Source organism: Cyclopterus lumpus, chromosome 6 (genome assembly GCF_009769545.1).
Source record: "Cyclopterus lumpus isolate fCycLum1 chromosome 6, fCycLum1.pri, whole genome shotgun sequence".
Taxonomy (NCBI): Eukaryota; Metazoa; Chordata; class Actinopteri; order Perciformes; family Cyclopteridae; genus Cyclopterus; species Cyclopterus lumpus.
In genome coordinates, this window is record NC_046971.1 from 12,182,883 (window position 1) to 12,202,934 (window position 20,052).

Genomic DNA, 20,052 nt, shown 5'->3' on the forward strand with positions numbered 1-20,052 from the left:
ATATTTATTATAGTTCAAATATTTATTACAGTACAAACAATAGTATAAACAATTGTGGTGCATGCAAAATGCACACGCATTATGACTCTTGTTTTGCCAATCCAGCAAATGTCCAGATATATTATGTTGCTGAGTAAAGAAGAAAGTATTTATATGGGAGATGTAGATCAGTTGTTGAATGTCAACATCAAAATATCTCACCTTTCATCCTTTGACCACTAAATGCGTTGACTATCAGGACAGCTTATTGTACACGTGATATGCTCAGGAATCATGTCGTTGGTCTGTAGTGTTAAAATGCTACAGATACAAATGAAGAAAATGAGAGGTAATTTTGATCATACCAGTAATTTACTAATGGCTTTTGAAATGTGTTGACAACTCAGTATTAGTGTCTGAAAGGAGTATCATGTGATTAAACACTGAATACTCTCAAAGGTGTAGGTGTTCCCTTTTCTCAGCAAAGGGTGTGACAACAGTAAAACAGAGCGTAGAAAAGAAATAGGCCATTTCAGCAAGAACAACAGGGCAGGCTGCTTCCTAAAAGTGGATCATCTTACACTGGATTATTGAAAACTGAAAAGACTGCAGAGAGAGAGAGAGAAAAGTAGGATTGTCTGCCAGTTTCTCCTCAATAACCTCAGTGTTTACCATGTTCGGGGGTTTATTAATGACAACACATGAATAGTTTTAATCCAGGTTTATGCCCTGTCAGATGTGTTTTGGCATGGAGATTTGGCTCGAGTGCCAGGAAATAAAGGGCACAAAGCCAAGGGAGGCAAATGTCTCTCACACAGTAGTAAAGATGTCAATGGATCTAGTATTTGCTATGTGAGATTCGTAACTCTCAAGTGATTTCCATCTTCATAGATATGTACACGTACCAATAAATGCATGTTGAGTTTGATGAGGTGCCTAGAAAACCTATTATTACCGTTAGAAATGAAAAAGGTTTCTTTGCCCTTTCATTTGCTTCTGTCATTCTTTCCCGTTTTGGGTGTTAATGCACTTTTCTATCGGTCGCAGAGCCTCTGCAGCTCTTCTCTCGCCCACTTCGGCCTCGATAGTGATAGCAGGCCCGACGACAGACCCTGCTCTGCTGCTACTTTACATTTCATCAGCAAGCTGCTTCTGCTGGCTCCACATCTGTTATGGGAATTTACACAGAGGGGAAATGGAATGAAATAGAATATCATTTCAATTATTTTCACTTCTGAAACCGGGTTGATTTAGGCACTTGTAAAGGTTTCAAAGACAGAGGTGATGAAATATGCTCATCCACTTTCACAGCCATATATTACTCTAATCTATCAATACATTCTTAGTGCCTGATAGCTTCAAATTTGGGATGTTTTAAGAAGTCGGCGCTGAAATTCGGTGATGAAATTCACAACCTCTGACCGTGTGTCACAAGCCCCAAAGGAGAAGCAAGTTTGATGAATTTAACTCCCCTGAACTGTTAAGTTCAAAATGTCCGCTATCTCTGTTCAATAGTTTAATAAGATTTTAATTAGGCAATTAAAAGTCTTTGGAATAGCATATGGTCATAATTACAGCTGTATGGTTCACTCAGGGATGAATGAGCCTTTAATTACTCTTAGCTGGGTCTGGGGATTGGACTTAAAATGGGTCGAGCAGGGACATTTTTAAAAAATTTTCAGACTTCACAGTCCCCTAATCAGAAATACAGACTTCTGAATTTACATGAACGTTGGAACCCGGTTGGGTTGCACCAGCTATTTGTGAATCCATTAGTAAGTTTGTGCGTGAAGTCCTTCCTAAGTTGTTCAGAGCTATCAGGTTGCACCATTCGAACGTGAGAAACATGACAACTAAAAACTTTAGTAATGTGTAAATTGGTTGCGAAGAAACATTAGAAGCATGCCTGATCTAAAGCAATCAGCTATGTCAACAGGATATGGTTTTACAGGCGCGAAGAAAGTTATGTTTCAATATTAGTGTGGAGTAGTTCATTTGGTCATTTTGGCATCTTAAAGTATTCAGTGTTTTGTTGAAATTGAATTAGAAATCTTCCCAGTTTACATCATTACAAAACAATTAGGTGTCAGTCCTTATGTGTCGGCTATATTTCCGATGACTTCTTTTACTCTTTACAGATCATATTAGCAAACTAAAGTTAGTTTTAACAGTACGTTTATTTATCTATGTAGAAGTTACACCTGGAAGTTACTGGTAAACAATTAGTACATGTTTCTAAAGTTTAGGAATGATTCTGTAATGTGAGAATACCTTGAAATGTATGATTTATGATTTGTCACAGTGTCACTTTGACCCGATGATGTGGCAGAAGTGCTGTAATGTCTTACTCATAGACGGGTACCTTGAGATTTGGATGAGTAGTTTCAAAATAACCTGAGAGGCAGTCTGACTGGTGCAGAGCTGTGTCAACACTGTACTCCCACACCGTTCACCTGGTGCATCAGCCTGCCTGGCCATATGTGCGGGCGTGTCCCTCCATTAAAACCTCTCCTGACAGATAATGTCCGCCACATCTCACATCTGCTCCTTCACACATCTGAGAGCCCTTCAGCAGCCTGGAGGTGTCAAGGGGGAACGAGGGGAAGTGCTGATCACAGGTTGAAGGCCACATCTGGGGGCACGTGTCCTGGGTTGTCTGAGGGTTGTGACGTAGATGGCCAGCGTGTGTCTGTGTGTGTGTGTTTGTGTGTGTGTGTGTGCGCGTGTGTGTGTCTGTGTGTGTGTGTTTGTGTGTCTGTACAGGTGGCTTCTTGGGATGGCAGGCATGCCAAGAGGTCGTATTTATCAGTCAACACTTTTCCAGTCAACAGGCTGTGTGTGGAATCTAGGGAGCCTTGACCTCTCCTACTCGGATGGTAGATGCTAATGTTGGTGCCACCTGTTTCAGCAGTATATGCAGTGCTGCTATTTATAAGACTCACTGAGTCCTATAAATAGTGCTGTCATTGGACAGTCTCTGCCATTCAGTGATATAGTTATATTGTTACTGGATACCAGGAGCTGTATGACAGGAAATGACTGGCAACGGGTGCTGGGAATTTCCCAGTTTGGTTAAATATAAAACGTATTTCCTCTTTGTTGGCAAACTCTACTGAGAAGAAAAAAGACGCCCAATGGTTTAATCTGGTATATGAAATGCTCTTAAATTATTGAGATTATTTGTTTAGTGTATTTCACTTTTCATTGAACTTATTGCGCAACCTTTAGTTTCATTTTGATAGAGTTGCATACGTATGGGATACAGGTTTCATTATTTAGATTAGATTTGTTGCATGTGACTACCTCCCTCAATACTTCATTGAATGTTTTCTTTCCCTCTTAAGATAATTATTTTTACTTCATGGACTGTCAAAACTATTGCTTTTATGGATGATGGGCTAGTGAGCAAATGGCCCGTTAGTCAGAAAGGGACAACTTTATTCTCCATTCAAAAGCAAAATATTCAGTTTCAAACTTTGGTTTCCACTTTTTCAGCCCCATACTGTCCAGATATGATAATCCAGTGAAGCCCTGATTTGATGAAACAAATATTGTTACATTCTTCAATCATTACCCTGAATTTACAGCAACACAAGCTCCGTGAGCAGTGGCGAATGCCTGTTGAACCTTCTTTGCCCCAGGTTTCTCCTCTCCAGCCACATGCAGGCTGCTCAAACCCTCTGATTGATGGAGGTTGTTGGGGTTGGTCACAGCTTGACAGTGAACCTTCCTCAGAATGTAGAAAACGGTTCACCCTCCATTGATTGTTGGTAGAAATCTGTTTTTATTTGAAGATTACATTACATTACATGTCATTTAGCTGACGCTTTTATCCAAAGCGACTTACAATCATGTTACATTCATACACTGTAGACACAGCTACAGGGAACAATGCAGGGTTAAGTGTCTTGCTCAAGGACACATCGACTAGGGCGGGGATTGAACAGCCAACCCCCTGATTGAAAGACGGGCATGCTAACCACTGACCCACAGTGTTAAAGATGTGACAATGTGTACTTTTATTACCCAAATGTAAAGTCACTACTGAGCATCTATCATCTAAAACCAATGACTAAAACCAAATGTGTGCTTCAATGTTTTATTATCTGTGGTAAAAGTTTGACATTGGTAATGATTATGTCAAACTGGTCTGATAAGGCAGATATGTTGCTGGAGGGGATATAGAAAGAAACCATGGAAAGATTTAAGAGGAGATCATAGACGGAGAGATGGGAGAGTATCATCCATAGCCAGAGCACACTAGCACATCTGTGTAGAGAGTGAAAGGGATGATTCAGTTTATGCATCATGCAGGAGTGAGCAGTGAAGTGCAGAGTTGCATATAGATTTCGGTGCTGTCAGAGGGGCCCTTGTTCTCTCAGTCGAGGCTCTCTCGACGTACCTCAGTTGGATTCAGTTTGATGCATGCGGGCCTCTTTTTCTGACTGTCACACAGACCCAGAATTAATGTTAGCTTCACAAGTGGTGTCTCACTTTGAATTGTTCCACACAAAGGACGCTAATGACGCATGAGGCCACCCTCCTCGTCTATTACACGTTATAGTCCACTGACATCATGTCAGCTAATGGCAGGGGGCACTGTCCCAAAAAACCTCAGACAGTGACTGAATGTTTTAAAAGCAGAAGCTTGTAACCTCGTCTACTTTAGTCGTCATGACCATTAAGACTCCCGTTCCTGTGGCTGTAGGTTGAAATTCTTCAATGTCCAGATATACCGTGATTGTATTTAGTTTTATAGCTTCAACAAATCTGGACTGTGCACCAGTGGTAAAATAAAGGATGGTGATTCAATGAAATGGGTGCAACAGCCTATTTCAAACCACTTAACTCAGAGCAACAATACATAATTTGTCCTTATCTCCACTAAGTGTTATTCATCCTTTTGGAGACTAAATTGACAGAAGAGAGTATGTCTGCCTGTGTTTCTCAAATTCAAAAAATAATGTGTGTCCTTACTGCTGTAGAAAAGCCCTCTTTCTGTCTGGTTCTCTGGCCTCTATCATGGCCTTCCTGCTCCTTCAACTGTCATCTATCCAGCTCAGATTTGGAGATGTCAGTTTTTGCAACAAGCGTCAGACTGCTTATTGAATAAGAGTCAGAAGCCCCGTGATAGAAACCAGGAATAGCTTCTCTCACTACCTTTTGCTATTGATTGCCTTACCTCACATGGAACTGAATCTCCCGTTGGTTTAATTTAATAAGGAGCTCCCTCTGGCAGCTGTTATGGAGTGATATCCACTGTAACAGGGATGTCTGCATTGAATTCCCCTTCACATCTCACTTTTAATCAGCATTATTGATATAATAGTTGTCTTGCGGCTTTGTTCTGATGTTTTCTTAAGAATTGTTGTAGAAGCTGTGGATAAAGGAGTGGGCCAGTGTCAATTTACACGGCACAAAAACCCTAAAAGTTAATCTGTAGTGATCTATATTGATTTGAGGAAAACTGAACAGCAGGTCTATACAAATATTTAACCAATTTCCTTTTTCTTTGTACACCTTTGTCTCCATAAATTCCTATTTGCAAGTTCAAGCATTCAGAATGTGGGTGTCAAACATCTCACAGTATCAGTGGTTATTTTGTGTCAACATTTAACTGAGGTTCAACAAAGGACAACTGTGAGACAGAAACTCCTCTATTTCCCATGAGCTGTATTGGGGTGTCACACCTCTTCATTGTCTTTGAGCTCGAACAAAGATTTCTGAGAAATCTCTTCCCTTTCCTGCTCATTGCACAATACAGCAGGTACGTGCAGATCAGGTAGGGAGATTTGGGAGTGTAAGGGTGTTTTGTCAGAAGCCGACACTATCAAATAACCTGACCTGAGCAATGTGCTCAAACACGTCCTGCAGCAAAGCCCATTCATATAGTATTTTCTGTTAATGATCACTGAACTAATATCTGTTGCTCATTTCTCTGAACAGAAACTAAAAGCAGTTCTACATAACCTCAGATATGTAGTTTGGAGAGGTTAAAGGTCATCTTGAGCCCCACGGATGAGTTTATTTTAGTCCTTTTAGCTAAAAAGTCCTTTGACACTGTCAAATCTAATGTGGCATGATTGTTTTTTATTTTGTTAAGAGAAAGACTCCCAGCACACTGTCGCATGGAAAGACATATTTTTAACATTGTGCCCCTTCGATAATTGTTATATTCTTTTGATTGATAAATGAATTGTTCATTGTACATTTGGCAAATTGTACCAAATAATGAAATAAAGCATTATGGATTGCTAATATATTGGAGGGGACATCCTCAAATGTTTGTTTTTGCTGTTTCGAAGATAATTTACTATTGAATATTATCTATTGAAGAACAGCAGCAAAATGAAAGTAGTTCAATTAATCCACTTCTCTTTCCAGATCAGTAAAGAACCCAACACATTTGCTGATACAAAGCATTAATTTAAATGTTGTTCCCTAATTCTTCACAGATCTCAGCTGAGACCCAGTGGTGCCGTGTACGCATGGAGGCTGATCGGTGGAGACTTTCTGTCTTGTTCTGAGGTCTCAGATCTTCATTCTGAACCAGCATCATCTTCTGCAGGCCCAAAGGACTTCACCACAGTGCAAGGAGGCTGTGGAAAGAGAGAGAGAGAGAGAGAGAGAGAAAATAAACACAGCTTAAAAAAGACGCTCTTCATGAATTCCCTAAAAACCTGAAAGCCAAATACTGCAAGTTGGCCGGCGGTCCTGAGGAGGCATGTGGACAATGAGCATGGCTGGGCTCTGTCTCCCGGCCTACACTGTCTTCCTTGTTGGTTGCTTTCATACAGCTGTCACGGAAAGCGATGTCACTCCACGCCTCACCTTCTCCTACAGTAAGTTGTATTAACTTCTTGACTATAGAATTACCAAGACATTGCTGTAACGTACTACTACTGTATGGAATGTGTTTTTCAATATTTAGTCCCAAGCTTTTCTGGCACCTTATGTAGGCGTATACATGTCTCAATCTCATCTGGCGGTTATTTATCAGTGAAGAGAGGATTATGTGAGCCTTGGGGGTGCCTGCGGCTTCAGTTTGGGCTTTGTGAGAACATTATGCATGAAAAGTTGCTTTATCTTGGTCCGTATAGTGAAGCTTCCACAAATCACATCTGGGAATCTGGGATCTGGCAGCTGGCAGCTGTTTTCTAAACTATTTACTATTTAGTAGTTCTAGTATATAACAAAGTAAACCTACATTTTATTTACTCTCACATCTTGCCTACAGCACTGATTGTGTAATTCCCAGTGGTGTCCTTGTTCATTAACTCTGTTCAGTGAAATGAATCAATACACTTCATATGTGTGCATTGTAAGAGCTAAAAGGATTTAGATGGGTGAAATGGTGTTTGTCTACACCATAATGATTTCAAGTCCATGTAAATCCGCTGTGAACGGCAGCTCCATCAGGGGGGGCTCTGTTGAGTACTGACAGGTCAAACATAATTACAAAATGAACAGGCCTATTGTGCTGCAACTAACTGAGGGCAGTGTGACATGGGGTCTCACAAGCACTGAGAGTTATTGTTCTTATATAATGTGTATTGCTGTGGTTTCTATCCATCCAGAAATCTTAGAAACATAACAAATATAATATTTCACCTTTAAAATATGGTGGGCTTATTGTTAAATGAGTCTTTTGTGCTGGCTTCCTGCTCAGTATCATTGTATGTGCTCTCTTGATAGATGGTGCCATGGCCACCAGTGCCAAGTAGTGATTGTATCATCACTGATGTAATTAGTCAAATGATGTACCAGTGCACTTGAGATGACAAGTTGGATTTTATACATGTATTGTGCTTTAGTATCTCTATAGAAAACTAAACAGAATGAGCAGGCTTTCAATGATTGAACTGCGGTTAGAGACTAACGCTCATGCATCATAAGAGTCTTATTGTCAGGAATGTGTTGATAGATATCTCTCACTAATCTATTATAGATATGGTTAACATGTCCAGTGTGGGGCTAATTCTGAGCCAGGCAAGCTTTCAAAGAGGTTATTCATCTTGCCTGCCTGAGCCTGTGCCCTCCCTCGTGTAGGACCTCTATACCAACAGGTAATCTCTCTCACTTGCCACCCTCAACAAAGCCCACAGCTCTGGCCCTGGCGGAGCGCTTCACAACAGCACGCCATCAATCACTCACTGAAAAGAAGCTTCACGTTCGCACTTCTCCCTGTTCTGATAGAAAGATTTGCTTTTCAGGCGTGCAGCTGTTGTTAAACACCACCATAAAACATGCAAAACCCACATGTCAGAAGACTAGACTGTATAGATGTGCTATGGATTCAGTATGAGGCTAAGCAAGGAAGGAGCTCAGTTACTTTAGATTTACTAGCTGGAGGTCCACCAAAGGATATCTAAAAAGACTGAGTTCCGGTTCGATTTTTAGCTCAGTGTTTAAAATACCAATTTTTAGGGTTTTCATTTATGCTGTAAAACAAAGAACAAGCTTCATCATGCTGATGAAGGTTAGCTGGGCCTGGTGGTAGAAGTTGTCTTGCTCTTTTAATGTCGGTTCTGCTACACTGACATTTTCCAGCCTCGTGCAGAAAGGCTTTGTCACATTGTGCTTACAGTATCAAAGCAGAATGCAGAGCTGCGGGCCCCAGGGACCTGAACTTTATACAACAGAAACCGCCTGGTCTCGTCATGGTTTCTGGTCCTCTCTGTCCTATCTGGATGCCAGTTAGCTTGACGGTTTGCATGCCTTAACCTCAGTAGTGTAAGCGGTCTGGAGCTGCTTCGCTGCTTCTCATCCTGTAACACTTTCATATGCCGACTTGTCCTCCTCTTCTCTCTTGCCCCCTCTGTCCTCTTGTCCCCGCTTCTGCCTTAATGAAGAGGGTAACTCTTCTCTCTTGCCCCCTCTGCCTCTGTCCCCGCTTCTGCCTTAATGAAGAGGGTAATCTACCATGAATAATTAATGGAGATTTGTATGTGTTATGGTATGTGTGAACGCTTTTCTGGTTCTCGTAATGCGTCTATCAGGACGGATCATGGGTTCAAGGAGTAGAGCCTACATCTGCTTTTCTCTGTGCTTTTGTTCCAGGCTTTAATGCAGACCATGAATGGCTTAGTGGGTTGGAACACTATTTAAAGGCACACCTATAAGCTGTTTAAGTTGCCTGTCTTTGCCTGTTGATCTGTTTAGCCTTCTGTTAGACATCATGCATATGGGCAGTTGTACTTTCATTTTATTTAGGGGCCATGCCCACAGCCACACTGGGAATAAAGCATTGTTAATTATTCAAAAGCTGTCTCGTCTGGACCAGTCAAATCAACCACTTTCAAGTAATTCAAAATGACAACAGTGTCAAGTGAGATAAGAGCTCTTCAATACTGTGTTGGTGCCACAGAGCTGAACAGAAGCTGTTAATTGTATAAATGCTTAAACACTCTACTAGATCACTTAAAGACTTGTTTGAGTGGAAAGTCAAATATGAGGATTGTTTTGTGTTGTTTTGATGAACTGAATAATATTTTAGTTTAATGGAAAACTGAAAGAATAGTGACCAGGCAGCCTGATCTAACTTGGGCAGTGGAGCTCGGCATTTCTCTACCGACGCACAAGGCACATGTTATCATCTGTATGAGACGCACCAGGCTTTCAACTAACTCCAATGTAAAACCCAACTGCGTCATTATTTGACGCTCAAAGTAATGGACATAGTGTTAAGATCAAGTCAAACAAACACAGGACTTTTACTCTGGGTACCGGCATTCTGGTCCTGCGTGACCCAAGAGTAATATTGAAAGATGGTGTTATGTCATGTAACATGATGTCAAACTGTCGATGTACTAATCAATTGAACAACCAATCATGTTGGTACTAGATTCACTGAAAAAACAAAAAGCTACATTCCCTTTTCTTGGTTATTATACTGTTCATAGATTAACCTGCGTCAGAGTAATGTTCTGTGATTTATTTGTATTTAAACATACAGCAGTAAGTACAACAGATGGTGCTTTTGTGATGCTGTAATATGTAATACTCAGTAATGTACTGTTTGTGTGACTGACCAGTCCCAGCTCAGTGATTGTCTTCAATCCATCATAAAATGACAGATCATTGATCCTGATATTGCAGATGTTTATGACACCACCCTGCCTAATCCACAGGGCGGAGGATATAAATCAAACTCAGCAGACCTTTGAAGGCACTCTCATTGTATGTTCATTTTCAAGGTGTTGTGAGGACACTGTGTTTCTGCTCCTACTGTAAATACACAGCATGGAGTCGGGTCAGAGTGCTGCTATACAGTTAGAAACATGTCATGGCCCCATGTACAGTCTCTTTGTTCTTGATGATCCGGCCTTGTTCAGAGTAGGGGTCATGAGGAGTTCCTGATAAACCAGCAGCTGGTTTACATTATTGTGGTTAATCCAGGGTCACCTTGTGTTGCTCCTTGACCGACAGATTTTCATGGGAAAATTATTCTTTAGAGCTGAAGTACAGGTTTAACAGATACAATGTACTCAATAAATTGCGCCTCCAAAGCATGTTATAGCTCATCACTGCTGTGTGGATATGAAATGCACAGGTTTGTCTCTATACTTGAGAATTATATAGGCATTTACAGTATGTGCAGCATTTACAATATGACTTTCCAGCCTCAGTTTCCTGAAGCTGTGTTCAAAATTGCCACTAATCTCAGCCTCAGCATGTGCAGCGGAGACAAAATCCTGCTAACAAGATGCGGTCCTAAAAGTTAGCAATACAAACAGCAGGCTCACAGCGTGCCTAATGATTCTCCTGGTGAAGTGACCCTCTTGGCCTGTTGTCTTAATGCCTTCCAGATGCTTCAGTCTCTGTCCTTCAGCTTCCCAGGGATACTCTCCCACACAATTACCCATTCAGCAGCAGCTCTTAATAGCTAGTTTAAAATTATGTGAGGATAATTTAGTTAGCACTCCAGAGTGGCCTGTTTTCTGTCTTGATGTCACCAGACAATGCAACAGTTCTGGCGGTGCTCTGCCACTGACCCAGTGGGACTCTGTTTGCACTGCGGCTTCCTGTCGCAGCGGTCATTGCTTCCTTCTCGGCAAAAGGTCTTCTTTTCTGAGAATTTCATTTTTAAGTCTGTGTCTCGTGATTTCAGAACATTAATGATCAAGATATAGAACATAGTTTTCGACATAAACTAAATATATATCAATGTGTGTAAAGAGGATTCTGTTCTATTAAACTGCATCTGATTAAAGTTAGATAAATTGCAAGGCGTCTCTATCTCCTAGATTTATTGGTTTTAATGAAAATAAATTAGAAATGCTCCATCTTGTTATGGTTTATGCATCAGTTTATGCATCAGTTTATGTTCTTGTGTGCCAGCATTCTTCTTATATTCCTCTAGAGAAGAGAATGTAGGTCATGTTCATGGTCAGAAGACTGTAAATGGAGCATCGGACGTCCCTTAAAGAAGATCCATCATGAGTCTATTGCTTGCACTATAGAGCTGGCCATTATTTAAGGGTTATCTACTTGTAAACTACGACCAACACTAATCTATATGAAATTACAAACTATTTAGAATGTATTTGCTCAAAGTCAGGAGCTGTTTCAGATGTTTTATGTTGACAATAATTGTTGTATATCTCGTTTGGAAGGACAAGTTTTCTAATGAGCAGATTTGTATCCAGTTGTACGGAGAGTTTGTTGCAGAGTAATTTGCCGCTCATACACAGTATATTGTCACCGTATTTTCTTGTCATCTTGCAGAAAGTAAACAAGAACGGGTGCTTTAAACGAGGTATGCAGCCGTCTGATCTCCTGAACATACAGCTGTAAGAGCCGATAAAGGCAGCTCCCTCTTAAGGCAACACTGATTGAATCCGCCTGTTATAGTTGCCCTACAATACAAGGCTCTTAGATCTCTGTCACCAAAGGACAAATTACTCCACAGCTCCCCTCTAGAGGGGATGTACCAAGCTTTTAATTATCATTCTACTTTTTTGGACACAGACCCATCAGGAAATCAGCTGTAAAAATGTAGAAGGATTCCTTTCAGCCCAATATAATTAATCCCCCCCCCCCCCCCCCCCCCCCCCCCCCCCCCCCCCCCTAAATAGATTAGCAAGACAGTCTAGGCTAGTATTTCAATCCATTTAGCAGTGTCATTTGCAGAAATTACTTTTAATTACATAATAATGGCAATAATCTCACATTGCTTCCAGCTGCCAGAGATTGAACTGTGCTGTTCATGCACTTCAATAAAGGGTCAAAGAAGTGCTCTAAACCGCACAAAGCTGCTCTCTCTGGATCAGAAGTCTATACAGTGAGGTGTAAAGTCCCCCAGCTCGGCCTGCTGGTTCCCTCTTTGTGAAGTGTGAACAGAGGGTCATAGACCTGCTTAACCTGTGACCTGTTTCCATCATCAATCAAGCAGAGACAGCAAAGTGGAGAGGAGTTAAGTTGTTCCTTGTCTGTTCTTAAGTTACATTATGTGAGAAATGTGAAAATGCAGCATTAGTCACTTTAAAGATGAGTTCATTCAAATTACAAAATTCTATATACTATAGGCAATAGATTATAAAACAAAACATAGCCATCTAGGTAATTGAAAACCTCTTGACCTTGACCTCCCAAACAACAATGGAGGTGGTGTTCAAAGAATTGAAAAACTCAACAGTCATATATGTCCCAGATACTAAGAACAATTCACAATTCACCGGCCAAGAGGACTTCCTCTTTTGTGGGAAATAGTTCAGGTGAAAAATGTTGACAGTGAAGTCAGATTGTCCAATACAGAGCCATTCAAATCGTATATGTAAACTGTTGAGTTTTTCAATTTTATTTTTTAAATACACCAAAGAATAAAAATCTCTCACCAGTCAGGGTAAGTATAAAGACGGGTGAAAAAACTATGTTGGTAAGATATTAGGCCATCAACATCATCATTGTACCTCTGCATTGATTCCCCAAATCTCTGTAGCTTTACTAGAAAGATGAATGACTTTCTTCCAAAGTTGCTCCCTAATTTTATGATTTGATGATGGTGGAGGAGAGCGCCGCCTTAAAACCTCCGTCCAAAATCTCCCACACTGTATGTGTTCAGTTGGGTTGAGATCAGGTGACCTTGGAGGTCATAGCATAGCTTTTAAATAATTGTCATACTCATCAAAGCATTCAGTGACTCCTCTAGTCCTGTATCGAACCATCTTGCTCAACTTGATTCAGTCAGCAGAATATAAGCACTTTAACAATCACTTGAAGAATTTCCACTTCCAAGAGTACTCGCTCAACTATTATGTGCTTTCTAATCTCTTGATCCATCTCTGTATCTCTTTCTCTAAAAAATAAAATAATAAGTTATGGACTTGTGTCATTTTCTGAGTGGTAGTGTTGTTGCACTTATTCTCAAAGGAAATTCGTTTTTTTCTTTATTTTGTCACCTATCCATCTGTCTTTTTGTAATTTGTGTGAACTGACCCTTCAAAAATGAAATGAATTGCAAATAACTCAAGAAGACGTGACGTGTACGTTGTACCTCTGTAGTAGTTGACATAAAGGTGCTGCTCTGTCTGACACCCTCTCTCTGTGGCTGCAGCAGATAAAAGCTGCTCTTCCTCTCTCAAGTGCTTCCTCTCAACGTCCGGTCTGTTTCCCCTCTTTCTGATACACCACAACATTTCTGGGGCTGCGTTGTCATGAAATGGGCCCTCAGGAATAAACCTCAGACGGTCAAACAACAATGGAGGCGATTCTTTGAGAGACTGTGGCGTATGTGGAGGGGAGAGTAGGACAAGTTCAAGAAGGGAACGCTCATCATTTTGATAGTGATATTGTTTTAGTGTCTGAACAGCGTTCAACCTCAAACAGTTATTCTGTCTGGGGTTTGTGGTCTCAGGACTGTTGCTGCTCATGACTATACCACTCATGTCCAGAAAATATGAAAGTCAGCTAATGGGATATTCTGCAACAGGAATCCTCATCATTACATTCCATGAGGAAGTTTGTGACTCTACATATCTATATATCATATAAAAACATTGTTGATTAAATGTTTTGCAGTTTAAGATAATTGCTTGTTAGTCCAATGAATTTAACTTTTCAATTCATTGGAATATAAATAGAGAAAAGCAGCAAATCCTCACCTTTCAGAAGCTGGAACTAGTGAATGTTTGACATATTTGCTTGATAACGGACTACATTGATGAATAGATAATCTCTTTTATTGGTATGTTGGTAAGTCAAAATGTAATGCTGTCAAGACTTCAAATCCCAGTTAAGTTACTGTTAAAAGTCAATATTGTTAAAGCTGATAAGCCAGTTAGCGGGTTTGAAACTTTGCTGACATGAGAAAGAGGAGATCACTGAAGGCCTCTACCTTCATGACAATACAATGAGGTGGTAAAATATGTCTGAAAGCAGCTTTAAAGATACTGCTGCAACGTGGACCTGTCACTTGAAGACTTTTCTTTAAGCATTTCTATAGAACACAGGCAAAGAGGATGCTAACATATACCATTTATCAATGACCTACCCCTCAGAGGAATAAAGCTTTGTAAACCAATAGTACTGAAGATGATGAATGTTTTCCTAAAGTTGTGAATGGAAAGCTTTGTGTGGTTGCCAACCCTCCTGGATCTCTTTAATGATACTCAATTAGGGGCTCTATTGTTTTTCTTAGTCGGCTGTGGTTGTTAAGTATGACACTGGTGATCTGACTCCAGAGAATAATTGTGTAGATATCCACCCCTGTTGAAATCCATCAAAGCTTATATTTTGGTTCAGGTTTGGCCTTTGTCTTTCTCTCTTTGTAAATCACTGTTAAACTTCTCAAGACTCAGTGGGGAGGGGTAATGGGTAAATGTACTGTACAGTACACCAGAGCCTCCGAGTTTTACTGGCAGATTTAACTACAATATAGCTATCTGTTGCTGCGGCGATAAACTGCTATTAACACAATGTTTTCCAGAGGGAGAGGAAGTACCTACCCTCTGAGGTGAGGTTATACCAGGTCACACGTACCGCAGGGTACAGACCACATAGTGTGCTTATTATACAACTTAATGACACCTTACCCTCTCTGGACTGGATTTGTTTATTCCAGGAAGTGCCCTAATTGTGATTATTACCACCAGCATCTGTGGTTGTAATCCAGTATGAATCCGCCAAATCTGTGATTCTGGAAAGTGAAAATAATAATATAGTAAACTGACTTTCATCATATACAATTCTTGGATTTGCCTCTTTTGGTGATTAATCAAGTTGAACCAATTCATCACATTAGTTTGAGGTTTTGTGAGGAGGATTTTGCTGGTTTTGTATATGACAGAAAATAGAAAATTCCTCTGCAAACATTAAATCACATCATTGAGAAAGAGAATATTTGGGGACCTTCTTCAATAGAATAAATGGAGTGCTTTGGTCTGTTATTTTTAAAAGTCCTGTATCCGAGCTTCATACACTTCCAGCTCTCTGCTTCTGTTTATGCTGGCATGCAATTAAGGCAAGTTGTTCAATCTGGGCCAGCAGTGAAAGCCTCCAGGCTGCTGAAAACCTGAGATACACATGGACCTTTAAAGCAGTGATTAGGAGGGTTGATGATTTAACCCTTGGCTTTAGTCGGGGGGTGTTAATGTATTTTTTAACAAATCATTTACTTACTGTAGGCGAACTATGAGATATTGCCTCGCCCCGATGAGGAGCTGACAGGATTTAGAAGTTGCAGTTGCACACAGAAATACGGGCACGTTGATTTCCGTTCATCAGTATTCGTTCATCATACATCAGTTTTCTTTCTTTATTTTATTGGTGTATTGAATACTGCATGAGGCCCAGACATTTAGCTGTGCTGTAAATATGTAGCCTACAAAGTCAAAGTCTAGGAACAGTGAGTAGTGGACAAGAGGGAATTTACCTTGATATCCAACAAAAAATATGTTTCTGGAGCATTCTGGGGGCCTCGAGGTCTGAGATGCCGACCACGTGGTGGCAGATCCCCAATTTGTTGTGTGCCATCCACCTCGCTCACCTCGTTTACCGTCAGCTCTCGACTGTGTACGGTCTGAGTAAGCAAGAAATGTCAGAAGAAATGCTTAAAATGTTTTCTAAATAAGTGGATGATGTAAACACGATTCACAGTTGTATTTGGTATTTTATTAAATCATATTCTCATCAAACTATTTCCTCAACATTAAAACACAGAAAATGTTTCCTGGCTGTGTCGTTGTCACGGGAAACAAGGCAACTCAGTGAGGCTCGTCAGCGACGACACATTGGGCTAGTGTGTCTAATTAAAACCGAATATCTAAAGTCTGTGGTGTACATCACATTTTATGGCCACACTCAAACCATTAAAATGGCTTAATTTGCATATTCAAGTGTCTTTTTGTATTTTCTGTCTAATGGCTCATCCATGAATTACACCTTATGTTTTATCCTCTCTCTGCTTCTGCCCAGATGCGAAGGAGAGGACAACCAGAAGTTTCTCAGTCAGTGGAGTCTTCAACTTCACCTCTCTCCTCCTCAGTAAAGAAGACAACGCGCTGTACGTTGGCGCTCGGGAGATCCTCTTTGCTCTCAACCTCGCTGACATCAGTGCCGTCAAGCTACAACGAAATGTAAGAGCCAAGCGTCTATAGACTTCAGTGTTATATACAGTATGTTGTATCAATATGAATGTAGTTATAGGATCCCAGAGGTACAATATGAATATGATTAGGTCCCAGAAGTCCAATGTGAATACAACCCACCTCAGTGTATTAAACCTCCAGCATGAGTCTGACCGTGTTTCCCTTCTGCAGCTCACGTGGAAAACTCCAGGGAGGAAGAGAGACGAGTGCAGTTTCAAAGGCAAAGACCTGCAGGCGAGTGAACTGTTTATGTAAAAGCTCAATTAGCTGAACTCGAATGGCCCAAACTGCATTTACATGACTGCCGGTTTACCTCAAGTTGACCATTGTTGCAGGGCGCATTGAGACTGACCCACGGCAAAACCCTGGAAATTCCCTCTCAACTTGTAACTTTCCATTCTACAACAAAGAATCCTTCCCTTCCTTTCAAAGAAACTTTTCCTCTATTGCATTCTTTCTTTTGTCATCTTACTCCTCTCCCACTTTCACATGCAAACATGCGGACCCAGGACCTTGTGGATTTCTGATTACATGTGTGTGAGGGGGAAGCACATTAGTAGGATGAACGCTTTTAATATTGAAAGCGATTTTAAGAGCTGTCAGGTGAAAGAAATGGCACAAAAGTCAGTATTGTAATAATACAATTAGGAGTAAAAACATTCCAGTATGACAATTCTTAGTTTTTCTAAAGTGCTCTGCTGGATGTGGTGAAGTCTGCAGATTCTTTACGTTTTCTTTACATTTTTATCTTCACTTTCTAAGTATGTGATTAGTGACAGGGTTAGGGTCAGCTGTGTTTATCTTCATAATTACAGCCTAATTGTATCTATATCTTAAAGTATGTTAGCAGCTGTAAAGAACATTTCAGGCATTTTCATGACATTCTTTTCTGTGTTTCGTATGCAGACGGATTGCTTCAACTACATCAAGATTTTACTCCGTATGAACAGCACTCATCTGTATGTGTGTGGAACATACGCCTTCAGCCCCACTTGTGCTTACATAGTAAGTGTTTACATGAACCAGTCACTTCTGTCACGGTGACCTGCTGTGGGCAACCTGTGCATGCGTTGAAGATCTAAAAAGCTGTCATTCCTTGTCTTATTTTTTAAAGAAGTCGCCCTCGTGCATGATTTTATACGTGATGTTTGCTTATTAAATCCTAGAGGAAGAGCATCTAATATCGAGTACATGGTGCTTCCTGCCTCTCAGCTCACTTAGTAGCCTGGCTGAGGCCCATTCTCACCTAGACACACTATACTCTATGTACATCATTTTATTATCTCCTGTGTCGACGGATCCAAACATGTAATGCATGAAAACAGATTATATACAAATATTGTAAAACCTTTTAAAACTATCTACAATCGCACAGGGATGACCTGTGCTTCAACTTTACCCGGAGACTGACTGACCACCTTTTCACTGTGGGACAGACGGACATGTCTCTGTCAGAGGAAGTTACAGCTCCAGTTTTTAACTGAGTGTGACATGTGATGTGTGTGTTTGTGCTCTCCAGAACACTGCAGACTTCTCCCTGGTCAAGGATGATAGTGGTGAGATTGTCACAGAAGATGGACGAAGCCGCTGTCCCTTCAACCCTGAATACAAGTCCACTGCTATCATGGCTGGTAGGTACCAGAGCGGCTGTCAGTCAAATCCAGCTTTGTTTAAAGTCCCAGTGAAGCGGAAGTCAGAGCATCGTTAGTGTTTAGTGTACTGCGACGTATGATACAAAACATGTGAGGGGTGTGCAGGTAAAAGAGGGATATAAATCAAATCATCATCCATATTTTGTTTCAGACAAAGAAAAGATTTTGAATTTTTATCTTATTTTTTGCATATATTCTTAAATAAGTTTACAATAATGTGTGATCTAAAAGGGTTGACAACGAGCTTTTTCATTTCATCTTGACCTTGAATGAAAAGCCACTGTTGGATTCAGTAATGTAACGAGATACAGGTGTTTGATATGGAGACGATTCGGGGCATAATCTCTGGATTTCATTACTGTGTATGACGCAGAAGCCCATACCCTTGTGGTAAACACTGTGACCATGCTGGTCTTTTTCATTGTGTTGCAGATGGAGAGCTGTATGCCGGTACAGTCAGTAATTTCCAAGGAAATGAACCCATCATTTACAAGAGTCTAAGTCAAGGAACAGCTCTAAAAACAGAAAACTCACTCAACTGGCTTCAAGGTACAGTGCTTTGGCTGGAATGAAATGCTTTTCATTAAATCTTCATGTTTAAAAAAATATTATATGTATTATTAGATATCTCATAATATATAAGATATATGACCTTCCAACACTGTTTGATATGCTGTATGACAATCTATCAATTGAATTGTCTATTTAGTGGCAAAGGGAATCGGGACATCTGTCCCTGGATGCCTGAATTTCATACACTGTAGGTTGAAAGTATTGTTCCCGTCGTCTTTCTTTCAGACCCGGCCTTTGTTGGCTCTGCCTACATACAGGAGAGCCTGCCCAAGGGCAACCTAGTGGGCGATGACGATAAGATTTACTTCTTCTTCAGTGAAGCAGGAAAGGAGTTTGATTTCTTTGACAACACCATTGTGTCACGCATTGCTCGTGTGTGTAAGGTGAGTGATGGCTTGGAGGCACACAGTCCATGTGAAGGGGCCTTTTCCCCTTTAGCAAAATATCCTGACAATCCCCTGACATCACAACAGAGCAGGGACAGCGGGCTTTGTTTGTGTATTTGTGCATTTCATGTTTTTGTGTTCCTATACAGACATACTGTATATGTAGTCTTCTGAAAGTTTCTTACAGCCTAAAATATGATGGATATAGTCTTTCTGGACAGGATCTCCTGTTACAGAATAACATTCCTCTTGCATGTTTCCCTCTGTTTGATTATTTTACTCCAGACGCTCTCCTCCCTCAATTCTTATCGTGTTTCACCAAATATTTGTGTTCAAACAGGACTCAAAAGTAGCACGCTGTAGCACCAGATCCATGCGCAGAATGGCATTATCACCTTCTGAAATACTTAAACCCAGGGCTTTTGAACTAAAATGCAGACCTCACAAAGTTTTTAATAGCTTTTCGGGTCTATAAATATTATGAATACCACAAACCAGTTCTCCAGATCAGCCTGCCGCTTGTCTCTGTGAAAATAATAGTGTTTACCACAGTCCAACTAGCTGACAGTTTGACCTTTACATCAGAGAGATGTTGGTGTACGAGGACATTTGTTTGTATTTCAAACTTGTCCTGTGACATTATCTCAAATATCAACGAAGATATATTAGTATTTTTTTAATCCCACAATTTAAAAAAAAAATATTTTATATTTTCTTTATCTCATCGCAATTATCTTAGTTGTTCCATGCATCCAATAAAAAAGAAACTGTTAACAGAGTTTTATAAATATTGATTCATGGTTCATGTTAATTATACATTTTCTCACATATAGCTAAAATGTGTGTTAGATATAAAGTACAAAGCTTTAACATGAA

The 20,052-nt window shown here is 40.4% G+C and overlaps 1 protein-coding gene across 1 annotated transcript in view; it reads left to right on the forward strand.

Annotated features, from left to right (window-relative positions):
• The window catches only part of sema4ba (sema domain, immunoglobulin domain (Ig), transmembrane domain (TM) and short cytoplasmic domain, (semaphorin) 4Ba), a 35,876-nt gene that overhangs the window by 9,980 nt on the left and 5,844 nt on the right, over positions 1-20,052 (forward strand). Inside the window, exons 2-8 of the mRNA XM_034535298.1 lie at positions 6,435-6,821; positions 16,393-16,553; positions 16,737-16,799; positions 17,472-17,570; positions 18,085-18,196; positions 18,650-18,766; positions 19,016-19,173. Coding sequence (XP_034391189.1) covers positions 6,704-6,821; positions 16,393-16,553; positions 16,737-16,799; positions 17,472-17,570; positions 18,085-18,196; positions 18,650-18,766; positions 19,016-19,173 — 828 coding nt within the window. The 5' untranslated portion in view covers positions 6,435-6,703. The remainder of the gene's footprint in view (positions 1-6,434; positions 6,822-16,392; positions 16,554-16,736; positions 16,800-17,471; positions 17,571-18,084; positions 18,197-18,649; positions 18,767-19,015; positions 19,174-20,052) is intronic.